The sequence below is a fragment of the Anabrus simplex genome, chromosome 1, assembly GCF_040414725.1.
Source record: "Anabrus simplex isolate iqAnaSimp1 chromosome 1, ASM4041472v1, whole genome shotgun sequence".
Taxonomy (NCBI): domain Eukaryota; kingdom Metazoa; phylum Arthropoda; class Insecta; order Orthoptera; family Tettigoniidae; genus Anabrus; species Anabrus simplex.
In genome coordinates this window covers 1,614,491,160-1,614,513,279 of record NC_090265.1, presented here as the reverse complement: position 1 = coordinate 1,614,513,279, position 22,120 = coordinate 1,614,491,160, and the positions used below count along the sequence as shown (strand labels likewise).

At 34.1% G+C, this 22,120-nt stretch overlaps 1 protein-coding gene across 4 annotated transcripts in view; it reads left to right on the top strand.

The window, feature by feature from the left end:
* gfzf (GST-containing FLYWCH zinc-finger protein) overlaps positions 1–22,120 on the top strand; it is a 69,100-nt gene that overhangs the window by 24,724 nt on the left and 22,256 nt on the right. For all 4 annotated transcript variants that reach the window (XM_067153932.2, XM_067153923.2, XM_067153941.2 and 1 more), the window contains exon 4: positions 21,809–21,950. In XM_067153932.2, the coding sequence (XP_067010033.1) occupies positions 21,809–21,950 (142 nt within the window). The remainder of the gene's footprint in view (positions 1–21,808; positions 21,951–22,120) is intronic.

The window sequence follows — 22,120 nt, the reverse complement described above, 5'->3', positions numbered from 1 at the left end:
GGAAGTCAAAAAGGATATTGGGTTTTTCAGAAATGTCGTTTAAATTGAAATTAGGGTTGAAGTACTGGTCAAGGTGGATAAAGCAATTTTCAGTAATGTTTAAGAGGGGGCCTTTGTTAATGATTTTAAGTATGTTTATGTCATTGTCAATACTGGTGAAACTATGTTTGGAGTCTTGTATGTGCTGTCCTATGGCAGAGAATCTGTTGTATTTAATGGCGTTGACATGTTCAGAGTACCTGATATTGAAGTTGCGGCCAGTTTGTCCGACGTAGGAGGAACTGCAGTTGTTGCATTTAAATCTGTATACACCAGAATTAGAAAAGGCATTAGACTTATTTAGAGATTTAGAGTTGTGTAAGATATCAAGACTTCTATTGTTAGTTCTAAAAGAAATTTTCATATTATGTTTTTTAAAGATATTAGTTATTTTATAAGCATCCTGAGTAAAAGTGAAGGTGGAAAAAGCAGTTGGTTTTATTGTGTCTTTAGATAAAGTGGTTTTTGGACGGTGTTTGAATTTGTTGATGATGCGGTTAATGAAGGAGTTGTTAAAGCCATTAAATTTAGCAATGTTGCGGATGGTGTTTAATTCATTATTTAAATCTTTTTTGGACATAGGGGTGTTGAAGGCACGAAAAATTAAGCTGTTATAAGTAGCACGTTTATGAGCTTGGGGGTGCGAAGAATCTTGTCTTATTGTAGTTGCTGTTTGGGTTGGTTTTCTGAAAATTTTGTAAGATAAAGAAGAAGGATGTCTAGTAATAGTTAGGTCTAGAAAATTAAGAGTTTGGTTGTGTTCTGATTCGAGGGTGAATTTAATGTTAGAGTCTAAGTTGTTGAGATGAAGAAGTGTAGAGGCTGCGTTGGTTGATTCCTCATTTAATATTACCAATGTGTCGTCGACATATCTCGCCCAAAAGAGGATGTTGGAGAAATTATTATTATTATTAATTCTTGTGTTTTCTAAGAAGTCGAGGTAAATTTCAGCAAGAATGCCAGAAGCAGGTGAGCCCATAGCCAAGCCATCTTGTTGATAAATGGTGTTGTCAAAGGTAAAATAATTATTGTTGAGAACTAATTTTAAAATAGACATGAAGTCTTGAATTTCAAGTTTACTTAGGTTACTGAATTTGTTTAGGTTGTTGTTTATAATGGGGAATAATTTTGGAATTGGAATACTAGGGTACATGTTGACAATGTCAAAAGAATGGAGAGAAAAATTTGGTTGGATTTCAAAATTTTTTAATTTGTTGATTAGATCAGAAGTGTTTTTGATAGATTTGTTGGATAAAAATCGATAATTTTTTAGTAAAAATGTTTGGATGAATTTAGAAGTGTTGTATAGGGGACTGGGTCTGTAATTGATAATTGGACGGATAGGAATGTTAGTTTTGTGAATTTTAGGGAGGGCTTTGGCAGTGGGTAGTCCAGGGTTCATGTTTATTAGTTTAGTTTTTTCTTGATCTGTGAGGAGAAAGGAAACGTTTTTTAAAGTATGTTTGAGTAGGCGTTGGATTTTTGTGGTTGGGTCTTTTTTTATTATAGAAAAAGAAGGGTCACTGAAAAAGTTTTTGGTTTTATCTAAGTAGTCAGTTTTATCCATTATGACAGTAGTGTTGCCTTTATCAGATTTGGTGATAATGAGATTATTGTCATTGATTTTCTTTTTAAGATCTGAAATGGTTTTATTATCTTTAATTAAATTATTATTATTATTATTATTATTATTATTATTAATAAGAGAAGTGTTTTTGTTATTGTTAATGAAGATTTTTTCAAGTTTCCTTTTTACTTCATATCTGATTTCATCTTGTTCATCTGTTGGCATTTTGTTAATGGCTATTTCAGATTCAATAATTAAATTGGTGGCTACATTGAAAGTGTTAAGATTGGGCCAATTGTGTTTGAAGCCCTTCGAAAGGATTGAGTTTTCATCATCACTCAGAGTTGTTTTAGATAGATTTACGATGGGAGGATGGAATTGTTCAATAGTTTTGGAGGGTGTGTTACGGTTCTTAAACTGGAATTTATGTGAAGAAGAGTTGTTCTTGAGAATTTTGAGTTTTTTCTCAAGGGTTTGTTGTTTGATTGACAGTACATGAAATAATTTATCGTCTACTTGAGTTAGGAAGAGGTTCCATTGTGCACTCGGGAGAAGATTAGCAATTTCTAGATGTGTTTCGTATAATCTGTTGTTTAAAAATGATTTTTTCTTGTATAAGAAACGAATTTCGTTTTTTAGCCAAATTTTGTTGGTTATTTTTTGGGTTTTTAACATGTGAGGAGAAGAAATGTTTTTTCTGGTACAACTTTGGAGAAATTTGGGGGTAAGATTGTAGGATATGCATTGTTTCAGGAAGTCGATGTCTTTTCCTAATTTAGCGATCTTGATCTTAAGGCCCATGTAAGAGAAGGCTTTTTGTTTAGCTTGGTTAGCTTGTGCATTTAAAGATAAAAATTTCATTGTTCCGTATTGAAATTATTGATGTTAAAAATTAAATAACTGGAAAGGAGGTTCAACCTATTCAATACTCAAAAGAAAGAAACGTAGCAATCACATTTCTATTTGAATGGGACCGGTTTCGACCTTAGTCTAGGTCATCATCAGCCATAAAAAACATGTAAAATGTTTAAGAATGTTGTAGGTCAGTTTTTCACTCTGTTAGGCACAAAGACACGACATCACATTCTGTTCTGCACAAAGTCACAACATTAACAATCAACTTGCTAAGATCAAAAAGGCTTGAATTCGCAGACGAACAGATCTGTAGAAGAAAGCCGCCAGCTCCCGGTGACTACGCGGCACACTCAAGGTCACGCGCTGCGGCCAAACACATAACCGAATGAGCACCCGTACTCCAGCTAAGATCTTGGTAAACAGTTGACTTGAAAAAACAATTGTAGAGAGAAGAAAAAAATGTAGTAAAAAGCGCAATATCGGAAAACAAATGAAAACTTATATGCACAGTGCGCTATTTTAAAAAAAAGAAATTTAGGTTATGATTGAAGTAGTCGAAGTTGGCGCAAGACAAAAATTTTTGAAAGAGGAGAATAAATTAAACGAGGAAGAGTGATAGTGAAATAAGAGAAAGAATAAAAGAAATTGAAGTTAGATGGTAACGAGGAAAGATAAGATAGGGAAATGAAGGAGGGGTAGTTTAAGGTGGGTTAGGAGGGTGGGTTATTGGAGGTAGAAAATGTGGGTGGGAACTATGTAAGACATGGAAAATAGAATTGGGGTTTTGGAATTTGGAATTTTTGAGAAGAAGAATTAGGAAGTCAAAAAGGATATTGGGTTTTTCAGAAATGTCGTTTAAATTGAAATTAGGGTTGAAGTACTGGTCAAGGTGGATAAAGCAATTTTCAGTAATGTTTAAGAGGGGGCCTTTGTTAATGATTTTAAGTATGTTTATGTCATTGTCAATACTGGTGAAACTATGTTTGGAGTCTTGTATGTGCTGTCCTATGGCAGAGAATCTGTTGTATTTAATGGCGTTGACATGTTCAGAGTACCTGATATTGAAGTTGCGGCCAGTTTGTCCGACGTAGGAGGAACTGCAGTTGTTGCATTTAAATCTGTATACACCAGAATTAGAAAAGGCATTAGACTTATTTAGAGATTTAGAGTTGTGTAAGATATCAAGACTTCTATTGTTAGTTCTAAAAGAAATTTTCATATTATGTTTTTTAAAGATATTAGTTATTTTATAAGCATCCTGAGTAAAAGTGAAGGTGGAAAAAGCAGTTGGTTTTATTGTGTCTTTAGATAAAGTGGTTTTTGGACGGTGTTTGAATTTGTTGATGATGCGGTTAATGAAGGAGTTGTTAAAGCCATTAAATTTAGCAATGTTGCGGATGGTGTTTAATTCATTATTTAAATCTTTTTTGGACATAGGGGTGTTGAAGGCACGAAAAATTAAGCTGTTATAAGTAGCACGTTTATGAGCTTGGGGGTGCGAAGAATCTTGTCTTATTGTAGTTGCTGTTTGGGTTGGTTTTCTGAAAATTTTGTAAGATAAAGAAGAAGGATGTCTAGTAATAGTTAGGTCTAGAAAATTAAGAGTTTGGTTGTGTTCTGATTCGAGGGTGAATTTAATGTTAGAGTCTAAGTTGTTGAGATGAAGAAGTGTAGAGGCTGCGTTGGTTGATTCCTCATTTAATATTACCAATGTGTCGTCGACATATCTCGCCCAAAAGAGGATGTTGGAGAAATTATTATTATTATTAATTCTTGTGTTTTCTAAGAAGTCGAGGTAAATTTCAGCAAGAATGCCAGAAGCAGGTGAGCCCATAGCCAAGCCATCTTGTTGATAAATGGTGTTGTCAAAGGTAAAATAATTATTGTTGAGAACTAATTTTAAAATAGACATGAAGTCTTGAATTTCAAGTTTACTTAGGTTACTGAATTTGTTTAGGTTGTTGTTTATAATGGGGAATAATTTTGGAATTGGAATACTAGGGTACATGTTGACAATGTCAAAAGAATGGAGAGAAAAATTTGGTTGGATTTCAAAATTTTTTAATTTGTTGATTAGATCAGAAGTGTTTTTGATAGATTTGTTGGATAAAAATCGATAATTTTTTAGTAAAAATGTTTGGATGAATTTAGAAGTGTTGTATAGGGGACTGGGTCTGTAATTGATAATTGGACGGATAGGAATGTTAGTTTTATGAATTTTAGGGAGGGCTTTGGCAGTGGGTAGTCCAGGGTTCATGTTTATTAGTTTAGTTTTTTCTTGATCTGTGAGGAGAAAGGAAACGTTTTTTAAAGTATGTTTGAGTAGGCGTTGGATTTTTGTGGTTGGGTCTTTTTTTATTATAGAAAAAGAAGGGTCACTGAAAAAGTTTTTGGTTTTATCTAAGTAGTCAGTTTTATCCATTATGACAGTAGCGTTGCCTTTATCAGATTTGGTGATAATGAGATTATTGTCATTGATTTTCTTTTTAAGATCTGAAATGGTTTTATTATCTTTAATTAAATTATTATTATTATTATTATTATTATTAATAAGAGAAGTGTTTTTGTTATTGTTAATGAAGATTTTTTCAAGTTTCCTTTTTACTTCATATCTGATTTCATCTTGTTCATCTGTTGGCATTTTGTTAATGGCTATTTCAGATTCAATAATTAAATTGGTGGCTACATTGAAAGTGTTAAGATTGGGCCAATTGTGTTTGAAGCCCTTCGAAAGGATTGAGTTTTCATCATCACTCAGAGTTGTTTTAGATAGATTTACAATGGGAGGATGGAATTGTTCAATAGTTTTGGAGGGTGTGTTACGGTTCTTAAACTGGAATTTATGTGAAGAAGAGTTGTTCTTGAGAATTTTGAGTTTTTTCTCAAGGGTTTGTTGTTTGATTGACAGTACATGAAATAATTTATCGTCTACTTGAGTTAGGAAGAGGTTCCATTGTGCACTCGGGAGAAGATTAGCAATTTCTAGATGTGTTTCGTATAATCTGTTGTTTAAAAATGATTTTTTCTTGTATAAGAAACGAATTTCGTTTTTTAGCCAAATTTTGTTGGTTATTTTCCATCCTCCCATCGTAAATCTATCTAAAACAACTCTGAGTGATGATGAAAACTCAATCCTTTCGAAGGGCTTCAAACACAATTGGCCCAATCTTAACACTTTCAATGTAGCCACCAATTTAATTATTGAATCTGAAATAGCCATTAACAAAATGCCAACAGATGAACAAGATGAAATCAGATATGAAGTAAAAAGGAAACTTGAAAAAATCTTCATTAACAATAACAAAAACACTTCTCTTATTAATAATAATAATAATAATAATAATAATTTAATTAAAGATAATAAAACCATTTCAGATCTTAAAAAGAAAATCAATGACAATAATCTCATTATCACCAAATCTGATAAAGGCAACACTACTGTCATAATGGATAAAACTGACTACTTAGATAAAACCAAAAACTTTTTCAGTGACCCTTCTTTTTCTATAATAAAAAAAGACCCAACCACAAAAATCCAACGCCTACTCAAACATACTTTAAAAAACGTTTCCTTTCTCCTCACAGATCAAGAAAAAACTAAACTAATAAACATGAACCCTGGACTACCCACTGCCAAAGCCCTCCCTAAAATTCACAAAACTAACATTCCTATCCGTCCAATTATCAATTACAGACCCAGTCCCCTATACAACACTTCTAAATTCATCCAAACATTTTTACTAAAAAATTATCGATTTTTATCCAACAAATCTATCAAAAACACTTCTGATCTAATCAACAAATTAAAAAATTTTGAAATCCAACCAAATTTTTCTCTCCATTCTTTTGACATTGTCAACATGTACCCTAGTATTCCAATTCCAAAATTATTCCCCATTATAAACAACAACCTAAACAAATTCAGTAACCTAAGTAAACTTGAAATTCAAGACTTCATGTCTATTTTAAAATTAGTTCTCAACAATAATTATTTTACCTTTGACAACACCATTTATCAACAAGATGGCTTGGCTATGGGCTCACCTGCTTCTGGCATTCTTGCTGAAATTTACCTCGACTTCTTAGAAAACACAAGAATTAATAATAATAATAATTTCTCCAACATCCTCTTTTGGGCGAGATATGTCGACGACACATTGGTAATATTAAATGAGGAATCAACCAACGCAGCCTCTACACTTCTTCATCTCAACAACTTAGACTCTAACATTAAATTCACCCTCGAATCAGAACACAACCAAACTCTTAATTTTCTAGACCTAACTATTACTAGACATCCTTCTTCTTTATCTTACAAAATTTTCAGAAAACCAACCCAAACAGCAACTACAATAAGACAAGATTCTTCGCACCCCCAAGCTCATAAACGTGCTACTTATAACAGCTTAATTTTTCGTGCCTTCAACACCCCTATGTCCAAAAAAGATTTAAATAATGAATTAAACACCATCCGCAACATTGCTAAATTTAATGGCTTTAACAACTCCTTCATTAACCGCATCATCAACAAATTCAAACACCGTCCAAAAACCACTTTATCTAAAGACACAATAAAACCAACTGCTTTTTCCACCTTCACTTTTACTCAGGATGCTTATAAAATAACTAATATCTTTAAAAAACATAATATGAAAATTTCTTTTAGAACTAACAATAGAAGTCTTGATATCTTACACAACTCTAAATCTCTAAATAAGTCTAATGCCTTTTCTAATTCTGGTGTATACAGATTTAAATGCAACAACTGCAGTTCCTCCTACGTCGGACAAACTGGCCGCAACTTCAATATCAGGTACTCTGAACATGTCAACGCCATTAAATACAACAGATTCTCTGCCATAGGACAGCACATACAAGACTCCAAACATAGTTTCACCAGTATTGACAATGACATAAACATACTTAAAATCATTAACAAAGGCCCCCTCTTAAACATTACTGAAAATTGCTTTATCCACCTTGACCAGTACTTCAACCCTAATTTCAATTTAAACGACATTTCTGAAAAACCCAATATCCTTTTTGACTTCCTAATTCTTCTTCTCAAAAATTCCAAATTCCAAAACCCCAATTCTATTTTCCATGTCTTACATAGTTCCCACCCACATTTTCTACCTCCAATAACCCACCCTCCTAACCCACCTTAAACTACCCCTCCTTCATTTCCCTATCTTATCTTTCCTCGTTACCATCTAACTTCAATTTCTTTTATTCTTTCTCTTATTTCACTATCACTCTTCCTCGTTTAATTTATTCTCCTCTTTCAAAAATTTTTGTCTTGCGCCAACTTCGACTACTTCAATCATAACCTAAATTTCTTTTTTTTTAAATAGCGCACTGTGCATATAAGTTTTCATTTGTTTTCCGATATTGCGCTTTTTACTACATTTTTTTCTTCTCTCTACAATTGTTTTTTCAAGTCAACTGTTTACCAAGATCTTAGCTGGAGTACGGGTGCTCATTCGGTTATGTGTTTGGCCGCAGCGCGTGACCTTGAGTGTGCCGCGTAGTCACCGGGAGCTGGCGGCTTTCTTCTACAGATCTGTTCGTCTGCGAATTCAAGCCTTTTTGATCTTAGCAAGTTGATTGTTAATGTTGTGACTTTGTGCAGAACAGAATGTGATGTCGTGTCTTTGTGCCTAACAGAGTGAAAAACTGACCTACAACATTCTTAAACATTTTACATGTTTTTTATGGCTGATGATGACCTAGACTAAGGTCGAAACCGGTCCCATTCAAATAGAAATGTGATTGCTACGTTTCTTTCTTTTGAGTATTGAATAGGTTGAACCTCCTTTCCAGTTATTTAATTTTTAACATCAATAATTTCAATACGGAACAATGAAATTTTTATCTTTAAATGCACAAGCTAACCAAGCTAAACAAAAAGCCTTCTCTTACATGGGCCTTAAGATCAAGATCGCTAAATTAGGAAAAGACATCGACTTCCTGAAACAATGCATATCCTACAATCTTACCCCCAAATTTCTCCAAAGTTGTACCAGAAAAAACATTTCTTCTCCTCACATGTTAAAAACCCAAAAAATAACCAACAAAATTTGGCTAAAAAACGAAATTCGTTTCTTATACAAGAAAAAATCATTTTTAAACAACAGATTATACGAAACACATCTAGAAATTGCTAATCTTCTCCCGAGTGCACAATGGAACCTCTTCCTAACTCAAGTAGACGATAAATTATTTCATGTACTGTCAATCAAACAACAAACCCTTGAGAAAAAACTCAAAATTCTCAAGAACAACTCTTCTTCACATAAATTCCAGTTTAAGAACCGTAACACACCCTCCAAAACTATTGAACAATTCCATCCTCCCATCGTAAATCTATCTAAAACAACTCTGAGTGATGATGAAAACTCAATCCTTTCGAAGGGCTTCAAACACAATTGGCCCAATCTTAACACTTTCAATGTAGCCACCAATTTAATTATTGAATCTGAAATAGCCATTAACAAAATGCCAACAGATGAACAAGATGAAATCAGATATGAAGTAAAAAGGAAACTTGAAAAAATCTTCATTAACAATAACAAAAACACTTCTCTTATTAATAATAATAATAATAATAATAATAATAATAATTTAATTAAAGATAATAAAACCATTTCAGATCTTAAAAAGAAAATCAATGACAATAATCTCATTATCACCAAATCTGATAAAGGCAACACTACTGTCATAATGGATAAAACTGACTACTTAGATAAAACCAAAAACTTTTTCAGTGACCCTTCTTTTTCTATAATAAAAAAAGACCCAACCACAAAAATCCAACGCCTACTCAAACATACTTTAAAAAACGTTTCCTTTCTCCTCACAGATCAAGAAAAAACTAAACTAATAAACATGAACCCTGGACTACCCACTGCCAAAGCCCTCCCTAAAATTCACAAAACTAACATTCCTATCCGTCCAATTATCAATTACAGACCCAGTCCCCTATACAACACTTCTAAATTCATCCAAACATTTTTACTAAAAAATTATCGATTTTTATCCAACAAATCTATCAAAAACACTTCTGATCTAATCAACAAATTAAAAAATTTTGAAATCCAACCAAATTTTTCTCTCCATTCTTTTGACATTGTCAACATGTACCCTAGTATTCCAATTCCAAAATTATTCCCCATTATAAACAACAACCTAAACAAATTCAGTAACCTAAGTAAACTTGAAATTCAAGACTTCATGTCTATTTTAAAATTAGTTCTCAACAATAATTATTTTACCTTTGACAACACCATTTATCAACAAGATGGCTTGGCTATGGGCTCACCTGCTTCTGGCATTCTTGCTGAAATTTACCTCGACTTCTTAGAAAACACAAGAATTAATAATAATAATAATTTCTCCAACATCCTCTTTTGGGCGAGATATGTCGACGACACATTGGTAATATTAAATGAGGAATCAACCAACGCAGCCTCTACACTTCTTCATCTCAACAACTTAGACTCTAACATTAAATTCACCCTCGAATCAGAACACAACCAAACTCTTAATTTTCTAGACCTAACTATTACTAGACATCCTTCTTCTTTATCTTACAAAATTTTCAGAAAACCAACCCAAACAGCAACTACAATAAGACAAGATTCTTCGCACCCCCAAGCTCATAAACGTGCTACTTATAACAGCTTAATTTTTCGTGCCTTCAACACCCCTATGTCCAAAAAAGATTTAAATAATGAATTAAACACCATCCGCAACATTGCTAAATTTAATGGCTTTAACAACTCCTTCATTAACCGCATCATCAACAAATTCAAACACCGTCCAAAAACCACTTTATCTAAAGACACAATAAAACCAACTGCTTTTTCCACCTTCACTTTTACTCAGGATGCTTATAAAATAACTAATATCTTTAAAAAACATAATATGAAAATTTCTTTTAGAACTAACAATAGAAGTCTTGATATCTTACACAACTCTAAATCTCTAAATAAGTCTAATGCCTTTTCTAATTCTGGTGTATACAGATTTAAATGCAACAACTGCAGTTCCTCCTACGTCGGACAAACTGGCCGCAACTTCAATATCAGGTACTCTGAACATGTCAACGCCATTAAATACAACAGATTCTCTGCCATAGGACAGCACATACAAGACTCCAAACATAGTTTCACCAGTATTGACAATGACATAAACATACTTAAAATCATTAACAAAGGCCCCCTCTTAAACATTACTGAAAATTGCTTTATCCACCTTGACCAGTACTTCAACCCTAATTTCAATTTAAACGACATTTCTGAAAAACCCAATATCCTTTTTGACTTCCTAATTCTTCTTCTCAAAAATTCCAAATTCCAAAACCCCAATTCTATTTTCCATGTCTTACATAGTTCCCACCCACATTTTCTACCTCCAATAACCCACCCTCCTAACCCACCTTAAACTACCCCTCCTTCATTTCCCTATCTTATCTTTCCTCGTTACCATCTAACTTCAATTTCTTTTATTCTTTCTCTTATTTCACTATCACTCTTCCTCGTTTAATTTATTCTCCTCTTTCAAAAATTTTTGTCTTGCGCCAACTTCGACTACTTCAATCATAACCTAAATTTTTTTTTTTAAAATAGCGCACTGTGCATATAAGTTTTCATTTGTTTTCCGATATTGCGCTTTTTACTACATTTTTTTCTTCTCTCTACAATTGTTTTTTCAAGTCAACTGTTTACCAAGATCTTAGCTGGAGTACGGGTGCTCATTCGGTTATGTGTTTGGCCGCAGCGCGTGACCTTGAGTGTGCCGCGTAGTCACCGGGAGCTGGCGGCTTTCTTCTACAGATCTGTTCGTCTGCGAATTCAAGCCTTTTTGATCTTAGCAAGTTGATTGTTAATGTTGTGACTTTGTGCAGAACAGAATGTGATGTCGTGTCTTTGTGCCTAACAGAGTGAAAAACTGACCTACAACATTCTTAAACATTTTACATGTTTTTTATGGCTGATGATGACCTAGACTAAGGTCGAAACCGGTCCCATTCAAATAGAAATGTGATTGCTACGTTTCTTTCTTTTGAGTATTGAATAGGTTGAACCTCCTTTCCAGTTATTTAATTTTTAACATCAATAATTTCAATACGGAACAATAAAATTTTTATCTTTAAATGCACAAGCTAACCAAGCTAAACAAAAAGCCTTCTCTTACATGGGCCTTAAGATCAAGATCGCTAAATTAGGAAAAGACATCGACTTCCTGAAACAATGCATATCCTACAATCTTACCCCCAAATTTCTCCAAAGTTGTACCAGAAAAAACATTTCTTCTCCTCACATGTTAAAAACCCAAAAAATAACCAACAAAATTTGGCTAAAAAACGAAATTCGTTTCTTATACAAGAAAAAATCATTTTTAAACAACAGATTATACGAAACACATCTAGAAATTGCTAATCTTCTCCCGAGTGCACAATGGAACCTCTTCCTAACTCAAGTAGACGATAAATTATTTCATGTACTGTCAATCAAACAACAAACCCTTGAGAAAAAACTCAAAATTCTCAAGAACAACTCTTCTTCACATAAATTCCAGTTTAAGAACCGTAACACACCCTCCAAAACTATTGAACAATTCCATCCTCCCATCGTAAATCTATCTAAAACAACTCTGAGTGATGATGAAAACTCAATCCTTTCGAAGGGCTTCAAACACAATTGGCCCAATCTTAACACTTTCAATGTAGCCACCAATTTAATTATTGAATCTGAAATAGCCATTAACAAAATGCCAACAGATGAACAAGATGAAATCAGATATGAAGTAAAAAGGAAACTTGAAAAAATCTTCATTAACAATAACAAAAACACTTCTCTTATTAATAATAATAATAATAATAATAATAATTTAATTAAAGATAATAAAACCATTTCAGATCTTAAAAAGAAAATCAATGACAATAATCTCATTATCACCAAATCTGATAAAGGCAACACTACTGTCATAATGGATAAAACTGACTACTTAGATAAAACCAAAAACTTTTTCAGTGACCCTTCTTTTTCTATAATAAAAAAAGACCCAACCACAAAAATCCAACGCCTACTCAAACATACTTTAAAAAACGTTTCCTTTCTCCTCACAGATCAAGAAAAAACTAAACTAATAAACATGAACCCTGGACTACCCACTGCCAAAGCCCTCCCTAAAATTCACAAAACTAACATTCCTATCCGTCCAATTATCAATTACAGACCCAGTCCCCTATACAACACTTCTAAATTCATCCAAACATTTTTACTAAAAAATTATCGATTTTTATCCAACAAATCTATCAAAAACACTTCTGATCTAATCAACAAATTAAAAAATTTTGAAATCCAACCAAATTTTTCTCTCCATTCTTTTGACATTGTCAACATGTACCCTAGTATTCCAATTCCAAAATTATTCCCCATTATAAACAACAACCTAAACAAATTCAGTAACCTAAGTAAACTTGAAATTCAAGACTTCATGTCTATTTTAAAATTAGTTCTCAACAATAATTATTTTACCTTTGACAACACCATTTATCAACAAGATGGCTTGGCTATGGGCTCACCTGCTTCTGGCATTCTTGCTGAAATTTACCTCGACTTCTTAGAAAACACAAGAATTAATAATAATAATAATTTCTCCAACATCCTCTTTTGGGCGAGATATGTCGACGACACATTGGTAATATTAAATGAGGAATCAACCAACGCAGCCTCTACACTTCTTCATCTCAACAACTTAGACTCTAACATTAAATTCACCCTCGAATCAGAACACAACCAAACTCTTAATTTTCTAGACCTAACTATTACTAGACATCCTTCTTCTTTATCTTACAAAATTTTCAGAAAACCAACCCAAACAGCAACTACAATAAGACAAGATTCTTCGCACCCCCAAGCTCATAAACGTGCTACTTATAACAGCTTAATTTTTCGTGCCTTCAACACCCCTATGTCCAAAAAAGATTTAAATAATGAATTAAACACCATCCGCAACATTGCTAAATTTAATGGCTTTAACAACTCCTTCATTAACCGCATCATCAACAAATTCAAACACCGTCCAAAAACCACTTTATCTAAAGACACAATAAAACCAACTGCTTTTTCCACCTTCACTTTTACTCAGGATGCTTATAAAATAACTAATATCTTTAAAAAACATAATATGAAAATTTCTTTTAGAACTAACAATAGAAGTCTTGATATCTTACACAACTCTAAATCTCTAAATAAGTCTAATGCCTTTTCTAATTCTGGTGTATACAGATTTAAATGCAACAACTGCAGTTCCTCCTACGTCGGACAAACTGGCCGCAACTTCAATATCAGGTACTCTGAACATGTCAACGCCATTAAATACAACAGATTCTCTGCCATAGGACAGCACATACAAGACTCCAAACATAGTTTCACCAGTATTGACAATGACATAAACATACTTAAAATCATTAACAAAGGCCCCCTCTTAAACATTACTGAAAATTGCTTTATCCACCTTGACCAGTACTTCAACCCTAATTTCAATTTAAACGACATTTCTGAAAAACCCAATATCCTTTTTGACTTCCTAATTCTTCTTCTCAAAAATTCCAAATTCCAAAACCCCAATTCTATTTTCCATGTCTTACATAGTTCCCACCCACATTTTCTACCTCCAATAACCCACCCTCCTAACCCACCTTAAACTACCCCTCCTTCATTTCCCTATCTTATCTTTCCTCGTTACCATCTAACTTCAATTTCTTTTATTCTTTCTCTTATTTCACTATCACTCTTCCTCGTTTAATTTATTCTCCTCTTTCAAAAATTTTTGTCTTGCGCCAACTTCGACTACTTCAATCATAACCTAAATTTTTTTTTTTAAAATAGCGCACTGTGCATATAAGTTTTCATTTGTTTTCCGATATTGCGCTTTTTACTACATTTTTTTCTTCTCTCTACAATTGTTTTTTCAAGTCAACTGTTTACCAAGATCTTAGCTGGAGTACGGGTGCTCATTCGGTTATGTGTTTGGCCGCAGCGCGTGACCTTGAGTGTGCCGCGTAGTCACCGGGAGCTGGCGGCTTTCTTCTACAGATCTGTTCGTCTGCGAATTCAAGCCTTTTTGATCTTAGCAAGTTGATTGTTAATGTTGTGACTTTGTGCAGAACAGAATGTGATGTCGTGTCTTTGTGCCTAACAGAGTGAAAAACTGACCTACAACATTCTTAAACATTTTACATGTTTTTTATGGCTGATGATGACCTAGACTAAGGTCGAAACCGGTCCCATTCAAATAGAAATGTGATTGCTACGTTTCTTTCTTTTGAGTATTGAATAGGTTGAACCTCCTTTCCAGTTATTTAATTTTTAACATCAATAATTTCAATACGGAACAATAAAATTTTTATCTTTAAATGCACAAGCTAACCAAGCTAAACAAAAAGCCTTCTCTTACATGGGCCTTAAGATCAAGATCGCTAAATTAGGAAAAGACATCGACTTCCTGAAACAATGCATATCCTACAATCTTACCCCCAAATTTCTCCAAAGTTGTACCAGAAAAAACATTTCTTCTCCTCACATGTTAAAAACCCAAAAAATAACCAACAAAATTTGGCTAAAAAACGAAATTCGTTTCTTATACAAGAAAAAATCATTTTTAAACAACAGATTATACGAAACACATCTAGAAATTGCTAATCTTCTCCCGAGTGCACAATGGAACCTCTTCCTAACTCAAGTAGACGATAAATTATTTCATGTACTGTCAATCAAACAACAAACCCTTGAGAAAAAACTCAAAATTCTCAAGAACAACTCTTCTTCACATAAATTCCAGTTTAAGAACCGTAACACACCCTCCAAAACTATTGAACAATTCCATCCTCCCATCGTAAATCTATCTAAAACAACTCTGAGTGATGATGAAAACTCAATCCTTTCGAAGGGCTTCAAACACAATTGGCCCAATCTTAACACTTTCAATGTAGCCACCAATTTAATTATTGAATCTGAAATAGCCATTAACAAAATGCCAACAGATGAACAAGATGAAATCAGATATGAAGTAAAAAGGAAACTTGAAAAAATCTTCATTAACAATAACAAAAACACTTCTCTTATTAATAATAATAATAATAATAATAATAATTTAATTAAAGATAATAAAACCATTTCAGATCTTAAAAAGAAAATCAATGACAATAATCTCATTATCACCAAATCTGATAAAGGCAACACTACTGTCATAATGGATAAAACTGACTACTTAGATAAAACCAAAAACTTTTTCAGTGACCCTTCTTTTTCTATAATAAAAAAAGACCCAACCACAAAAATCCAACGCCTACTCAAACATACTTTAAAAAACGTTTCCTTTCTCCTCACAGATCAAGAAAAAACTAAACTAATAAACATGAACCCTGGACTACCCACTGCCAAAGCCCTCCCTAAAATTCACAAAACTAACATTCCTATCCGTCCAATTATCAATTACAGACCCAGTCCCCTATACAACACTTCTAAATTCATCCAAACATTTTTACTAAAAAATTATCGATTTTTATCCAACAAATCTATCAAAAACACTTCTGATCTAATCAACAAATTAAAAAATTTTGAAATCCAACCAAATTTTTCTCTCCATTCTTTTGACATTGTCAACATGTACCCTAGTATTCCAATTCCAAAATTATTCCCCATTATAAACAACAACCTAAACAAATTCAGTAACCTAAGTAAACTTGAAATTCAAGACTTCATGTCTATTTTAAAATTAGTTCTCAACAATAATTATTTTACCTTTGACAACACCATTTATCAACAAGATGGCTTGGCTATGGGCTCACCTGCTTCTGGCATTCTTGCTGAAATTTACCTCGACTTCTTAGAAAACACAAGAATTAATAATAATAATAATTTCTCCAACATCCTCTTTTGGGCGAGATATGTCGACGACACATTGGTAATATTAAATGAGGAATCAACCAACGCAGCCTCTACACTTCTTCATCTCAACAACTTAGACTCTAACATTAAATTCACCCTCGAATCAGAACACAACCAAACTCTTAATTTTCTAGACCTAACTATTACTAGACATCCTTCTTCTTTATCTTACAAAATTTTCAGAAAACCAACCCAAACAGCAACTACAATAAGACAAGATTCTTCGCACCCCCAAGCTCATAAACGTGCTACTTATAACAGCTTAATTTTTCGTGCCTTCAACACCCCTATGTCCAAAAAAGATTTAAATAATGAATTAAACACCATCCGCAACATTGCTAAATTTAATGGCTTTAACAACTCCTTCATTAACCGCATCATCAACAAATTCAAACACCGTCCAAAAACCACTTTATCTAAAGACACAATAAAACCAACTGCTTTTTCCACCTTCACTTTTACTCAGGATGCTTATAAAATAACTAATATCTTTAAAAAACATAATATGAAAATTTCTTTTAGAACTAACAATAGAAGTCTTGATATCTTACACAACTCTAAATCTCTAAATAAGTCTAATGCCTTTTCTAATTCTGGTGTATACAGATTTAAATGCAACAACTGCAGTTCCTCCTACGTCGGACAAACTGGCCGCAACTTCAATATCAGGTACTCTGAACATGTCAACGCCATTAAATACAACAGATTCTCTGCCATAGGACAGCACATACAAGACTCCAAACATAGTTTCACCAGTATTGACAATGACATAAACATACTTAAAATCATTAACAAAGGCCCCCTCTTAAACATTACTGAAAATTGCTTTATCCACCTTGACCAGTACTTCAACCCTAATTTCAATTTAAACGACATTTCTGAAAAACCCAATATCCTTTTTGACTTCCTAATTCTTCTTCTCAAAAATTCCAAATTCCAAAACCCCAATTCTATTTTCCATGTCTTACATAGTTCCCACCCACATTTTCTACCTCCAATAACCCACCCTCCTAACCCACCTTAAACTACCCCTCCTTCATTTCCCTATCTTATCTTTCCTCGTTACCATCTAACTTCAATTTCTTTTATTCTTTCTCTTATTTCACTATCACTCTTCCTCGTTTAATTTATTCTCCTCTTTCAAAAATTTTTGTCTTGCGCCAACTTCGACTACTTCAATCATAACCTAAATTTTTTTTTTAAAATAGCGCACTGTGCATATAAGTTTTCATTTGTTTTCCGATATTGCGCTTTTTACTACATTTTTTTCTTCTCTCTACAATTGTTTTTTCAAGTCAACTGTTTACCAAGATCTTAGCTGGAGTACGGGTGCTCATTCGGTTATGTGTTTGGCCGCAGCGCGTGACCTTGAGTGTGCCGCGTAGTCACCGGGAGCTGGCGGCTTTCTTCTACAGATCTGTTCGTCTGCGAATTCAAGCCTTTTTGATCTTAGCAAGTTGATTGTTAATGTTGTGACTTTGTGCAGAACAGAATGTGATGTCGTGTCTTTGTGCCTAACAGAGTGAAAAACTGACCTACAACATTCTTAAACATTTTACATGTTTTTTATGGCTGATGATGACCTAGACTAAGGTCGAAACCGGTCCCATTCAAATAGAAATGTGATTGCTACGTTTCTTTCTTTTGAGTATTGAATAGGTTGAACCTCCTTTCCAGTTATTTAATTTTTAACATAAATGCATGGGTCGTAACCTGAAAAATAATGCCAAAAGAGAAGTCGAGTACAAGGTTGTGTCTTCAACAATATGTAGTGGAATTTAAAAGCATTTTCACTACCAATGGAAAAGTATTATTTTGCCAACCGTGTGGTAAAACAGTAAGTACAGATCAACATTCTCAAGTAACCCAGCATTTGTCTGGAAATAAGCATACTGCGGCTGCTTCGTGTGTGCGTTCACGACAATTACTAATAGCTGAACCAGCTACTTCAAATGCAGGCCCATCTAAATATTCCCAGTATTATTTAGATGTGTGCAGAGCATTTGTTTGCGCCGACATTCCCTTTGGCAAAATAAATAATCCGGGACTGAGAAATTTCCTAACAAAGTACATTAATTTTGAGCTTCCAGACGAATCCACATTAAGGAAAAACTGTCTGTCTGTTAAGTCATCAGCCCAGAGGCTGGTTGGATCCTCAAATAGCATCACCAAAGGCTATGCAGTTATAGGGAAACCACAAAAACCAATGGCAGTACCAAAATGAGGCATACTAGGCAAGATGAGGAGTGAGGTAGTTAGGAAAAACTATCTCCCAAAATTTTACGAAGAAACTTTACAGAGAATTTGGGCAGTATGTGATAGTGAAAAACTGTGGGTGAGCATTGATGAAACCACTGATTCAAGTGGCAGAAAAGTAGGAAATGTTGTAGTTGGTGTGTTGAAGAATGACAAAATTCCCTGTGAATATTCTTATTTGCTAGCGTGTAAAGAAATGCTTGTTGCATGAAGCCATGCACTTACTTTGGCCAAAAGGTATAAAATATGACCATGTATTGCTTTTCCTTACAGACAGTGCAGCTTACATGAAAAAGGCAGCCAAAGGCCTTTCTGTGAGCTTTCCAAAAATGATACACGTAACTTGCATTGTTCATGCTCTACAAAAGGTTATGTGAAACTGTGCGGGCTCAGTAACCTCAAGTGGATAAATTAGTGTTTAATGGCAAAAAAGTCTTCGTAAAAGCACCCTCAAGAATCGCTCTGTTTAAAGAGAAAAACCTGGATCTTGCGCTTCCTCCTCTGCCTATTGTTACGCGGTGGGGTACCTGACTTAGTGCTGTGGTATACTACGCAGAAAATTTTGAAAGTTTTGCATCCATTGTGAATGCACTAGATAAAAACTACGCGTCGTCAATTGAGATTCTTCAAGAGATATGAAAGACAGCTCTTTGAAAAGTGATCTGGGATTTTTTATTTCCTACTTTTCTTGTGTAAAACTATAGACATACTTGAAAAATCCACTAACCTGTTGTCCGAAACAGTGAAGGAAGTGCGCACTGTTCAAAATAAATTAGATTCACTCCCAGCTTAACAGGTACAGGGACTGTTAAAGGTCAAATATCAAAATTTGTTCAGGAAAGACAGAGGATTTCAAACAATGTGCAAAATTTCTAATGTATTAAAGGGTGCTTATGTTGGCGAAATTGATGGCGTTAGTGTTGGTGACATTCCTCTCTTTAAATATGCACGCCTGATTTCCTGTGATGTGAAGCAATCGTTTTCACAGTATAAGGCATTCTTTAGAGATAATCGGCATGCATTTGTGATGGACAGTTTGGAGATGACCTTTGTTGTACACTGCAATTCTCAGACTACTTCCAGCAACTACTATTCCAGCATGTGATGGGTGAGTACGAACTGGTGCCATTTTTTCAAAGATGATAGGTTGCTTTTGCCATATTTAAACAAAACATTACCTTTTATATATATATTAAAAAAAAAAAAAACATTCATAATATCTACTCTGGCATATCAAAAATAAATATACCATACTGCACGTTTCCATACACAGAAACCAATTTGCCTTAAGGAGCATGTTTGGTAGCACCATATTCTAAAACAAAACATTATATTTATTTACTCCTTGAGCGCGAGTAGTTATGTGATATTTGAAGGAAAATCATTTTAATTTGTTATCACATATTTTAAAGTTTTTCAGCACTAAAAATAAATATTTTTCACATTTTTAGCACATAAAAATCCGCTCCCTAGTAATGAGCCACAGGATATGGGACCGAGCAGAGTGGTTAAGGCTTATCAGATCTGCATTTGAGAGGCAGTGGGCTGATCCCACTGTCGATTGTCCTGAGAATGGTTGTCTGTAGTTTCCCATTTTCACCTTCAGGTAAATGTCAGGACAGTTCCTATTATAGACTACAGTCACTCCTCTAATGCTTCACCTTGCCTCAAATTACCACTACACATCTCCTGTCTTCTAAGACAGGGCCTCTCAAACGTCTGAAATCTCACACTGCAAACTGAGATGCAGAGGTTCTGTGCAGTGTGCATTGGCCCGACTCAGCCTGGACCAGCGTTTTGTCTCTGGGCGACTGGGCTAAGCTCAGCCAAACTTGGCTCAATTCTGCTCGGATGGTGGAGCGCTGCAGAACAAGTGAGGAAGGGGGAGACTGGCGGAGTGAGCGAGAGAGGCGTAGGAAAAGAGAAAGACAGCGCTATAGCTTAAAATGCAAGAGTAGGGGTCTGCACTCTGGTCAAACTAGCAAAGTCGTCTTTTGCACCTTGCGCCACACAATGCACCGGTGCATGCACTCTGAGAGGCCCTGCTCTAAGAGAATATGGAATGACAGCAAAAAGATAAATGGTATGTACATCTGTGACACCTAAATGAGGATACACTGCCTAATCTGTTAGATAAGTAATGTTCCCTAGCTATGCGAATTGACACCACAATTGACATCTAGGCCGAAGAGGGGGATGAAATGTGACAGAGAGGTTGATAAGGGTCAAGTTATTATTGGACTGTTCACAGAAGAATCGACATCATTGCCTTCAAAAATCAGAAGAGAGGTTACATCATTGACCCAACTATCCACTTTGAAAGCCATAACCACAGCCTGCGAATATCAATCTCGAGAAAAGGAATATTTACTTACCAACAATTCCTTACTATAGAGATAAATACCAGCAAGAAGAAATCGACATAATGGGTTTCATGATTGGAATGAGAGGAACAATTTCTATTTTTTGTGCCCATTTTTGGAAACAGATGTATCTACCAGCCACAATGTTAGGGGAAATTGCCATCATTGCCTTACAGGGTTCGTTAATAATTCTTAAAAAAAAAAAAAAAATGTTAAAATTATGTTATCATCTAAATTCCTCAAGATTGTATCAATTTCTTTCCTAAAAATTAATGTAAAAGAATAATTTGTTGCAAGGCAGCCTATAAATAAATAAATAAATAAATAAATAAATAAATAAATAAATATAAAATTAATTAATTAATTAATTAATTAAAAAATTAAATAAATAAATAAATAAATCAGTCAATCAATACCAATGGTATTCAAATATAATTCTGATTTCAATGCAGGCATTGCCACAAGGACTACTGATCAGATATAAATTGAGAACTCTATCTCTGATGGAATTTTAAAACTCTCAGATACTATTAAAATCAACTTTAGGATAACAGTTAAGAATTTTAATAGATACTTGATATTTGTCTATACTGCTTGCTTGTTGTTTAAAGGGGCCTAACATCGAAGGTCATCGGCCCTGTCTATACTGAAGTGAAGGTGCATTATTGTCCTGGTTATATCATACAGGCAATGATTGTTTGTACTTTGAATTCAAAAATAAATGAATAAACAAATAAATAACAACCATTTGTCTGTGTGTTCTCTAGCATAGCCATACTCCAGTACCTTGGTGATAAGTATGATAAGGATGGTAAACTATACTACAAAGATCCCCAGCAACGAGCAGCAATAAATCATCGACTGGCTTTCAACATCTCTACATATTATAAAAACATATCTGAATATGTTGTAAGTATACTGAGAACAGTGTTATAATAGAGTAGAAACCTGCTAAAAGAATTCGCGAAGCTTCACCTCCCCTATAGAAAATGGGTACATTAAAGGCTATTTTCCAGCTTAGCAGCAACAGATTTTACTATTTCTAGAACTTTGCGAAGAATATAAGAGTAGTAAAAAAT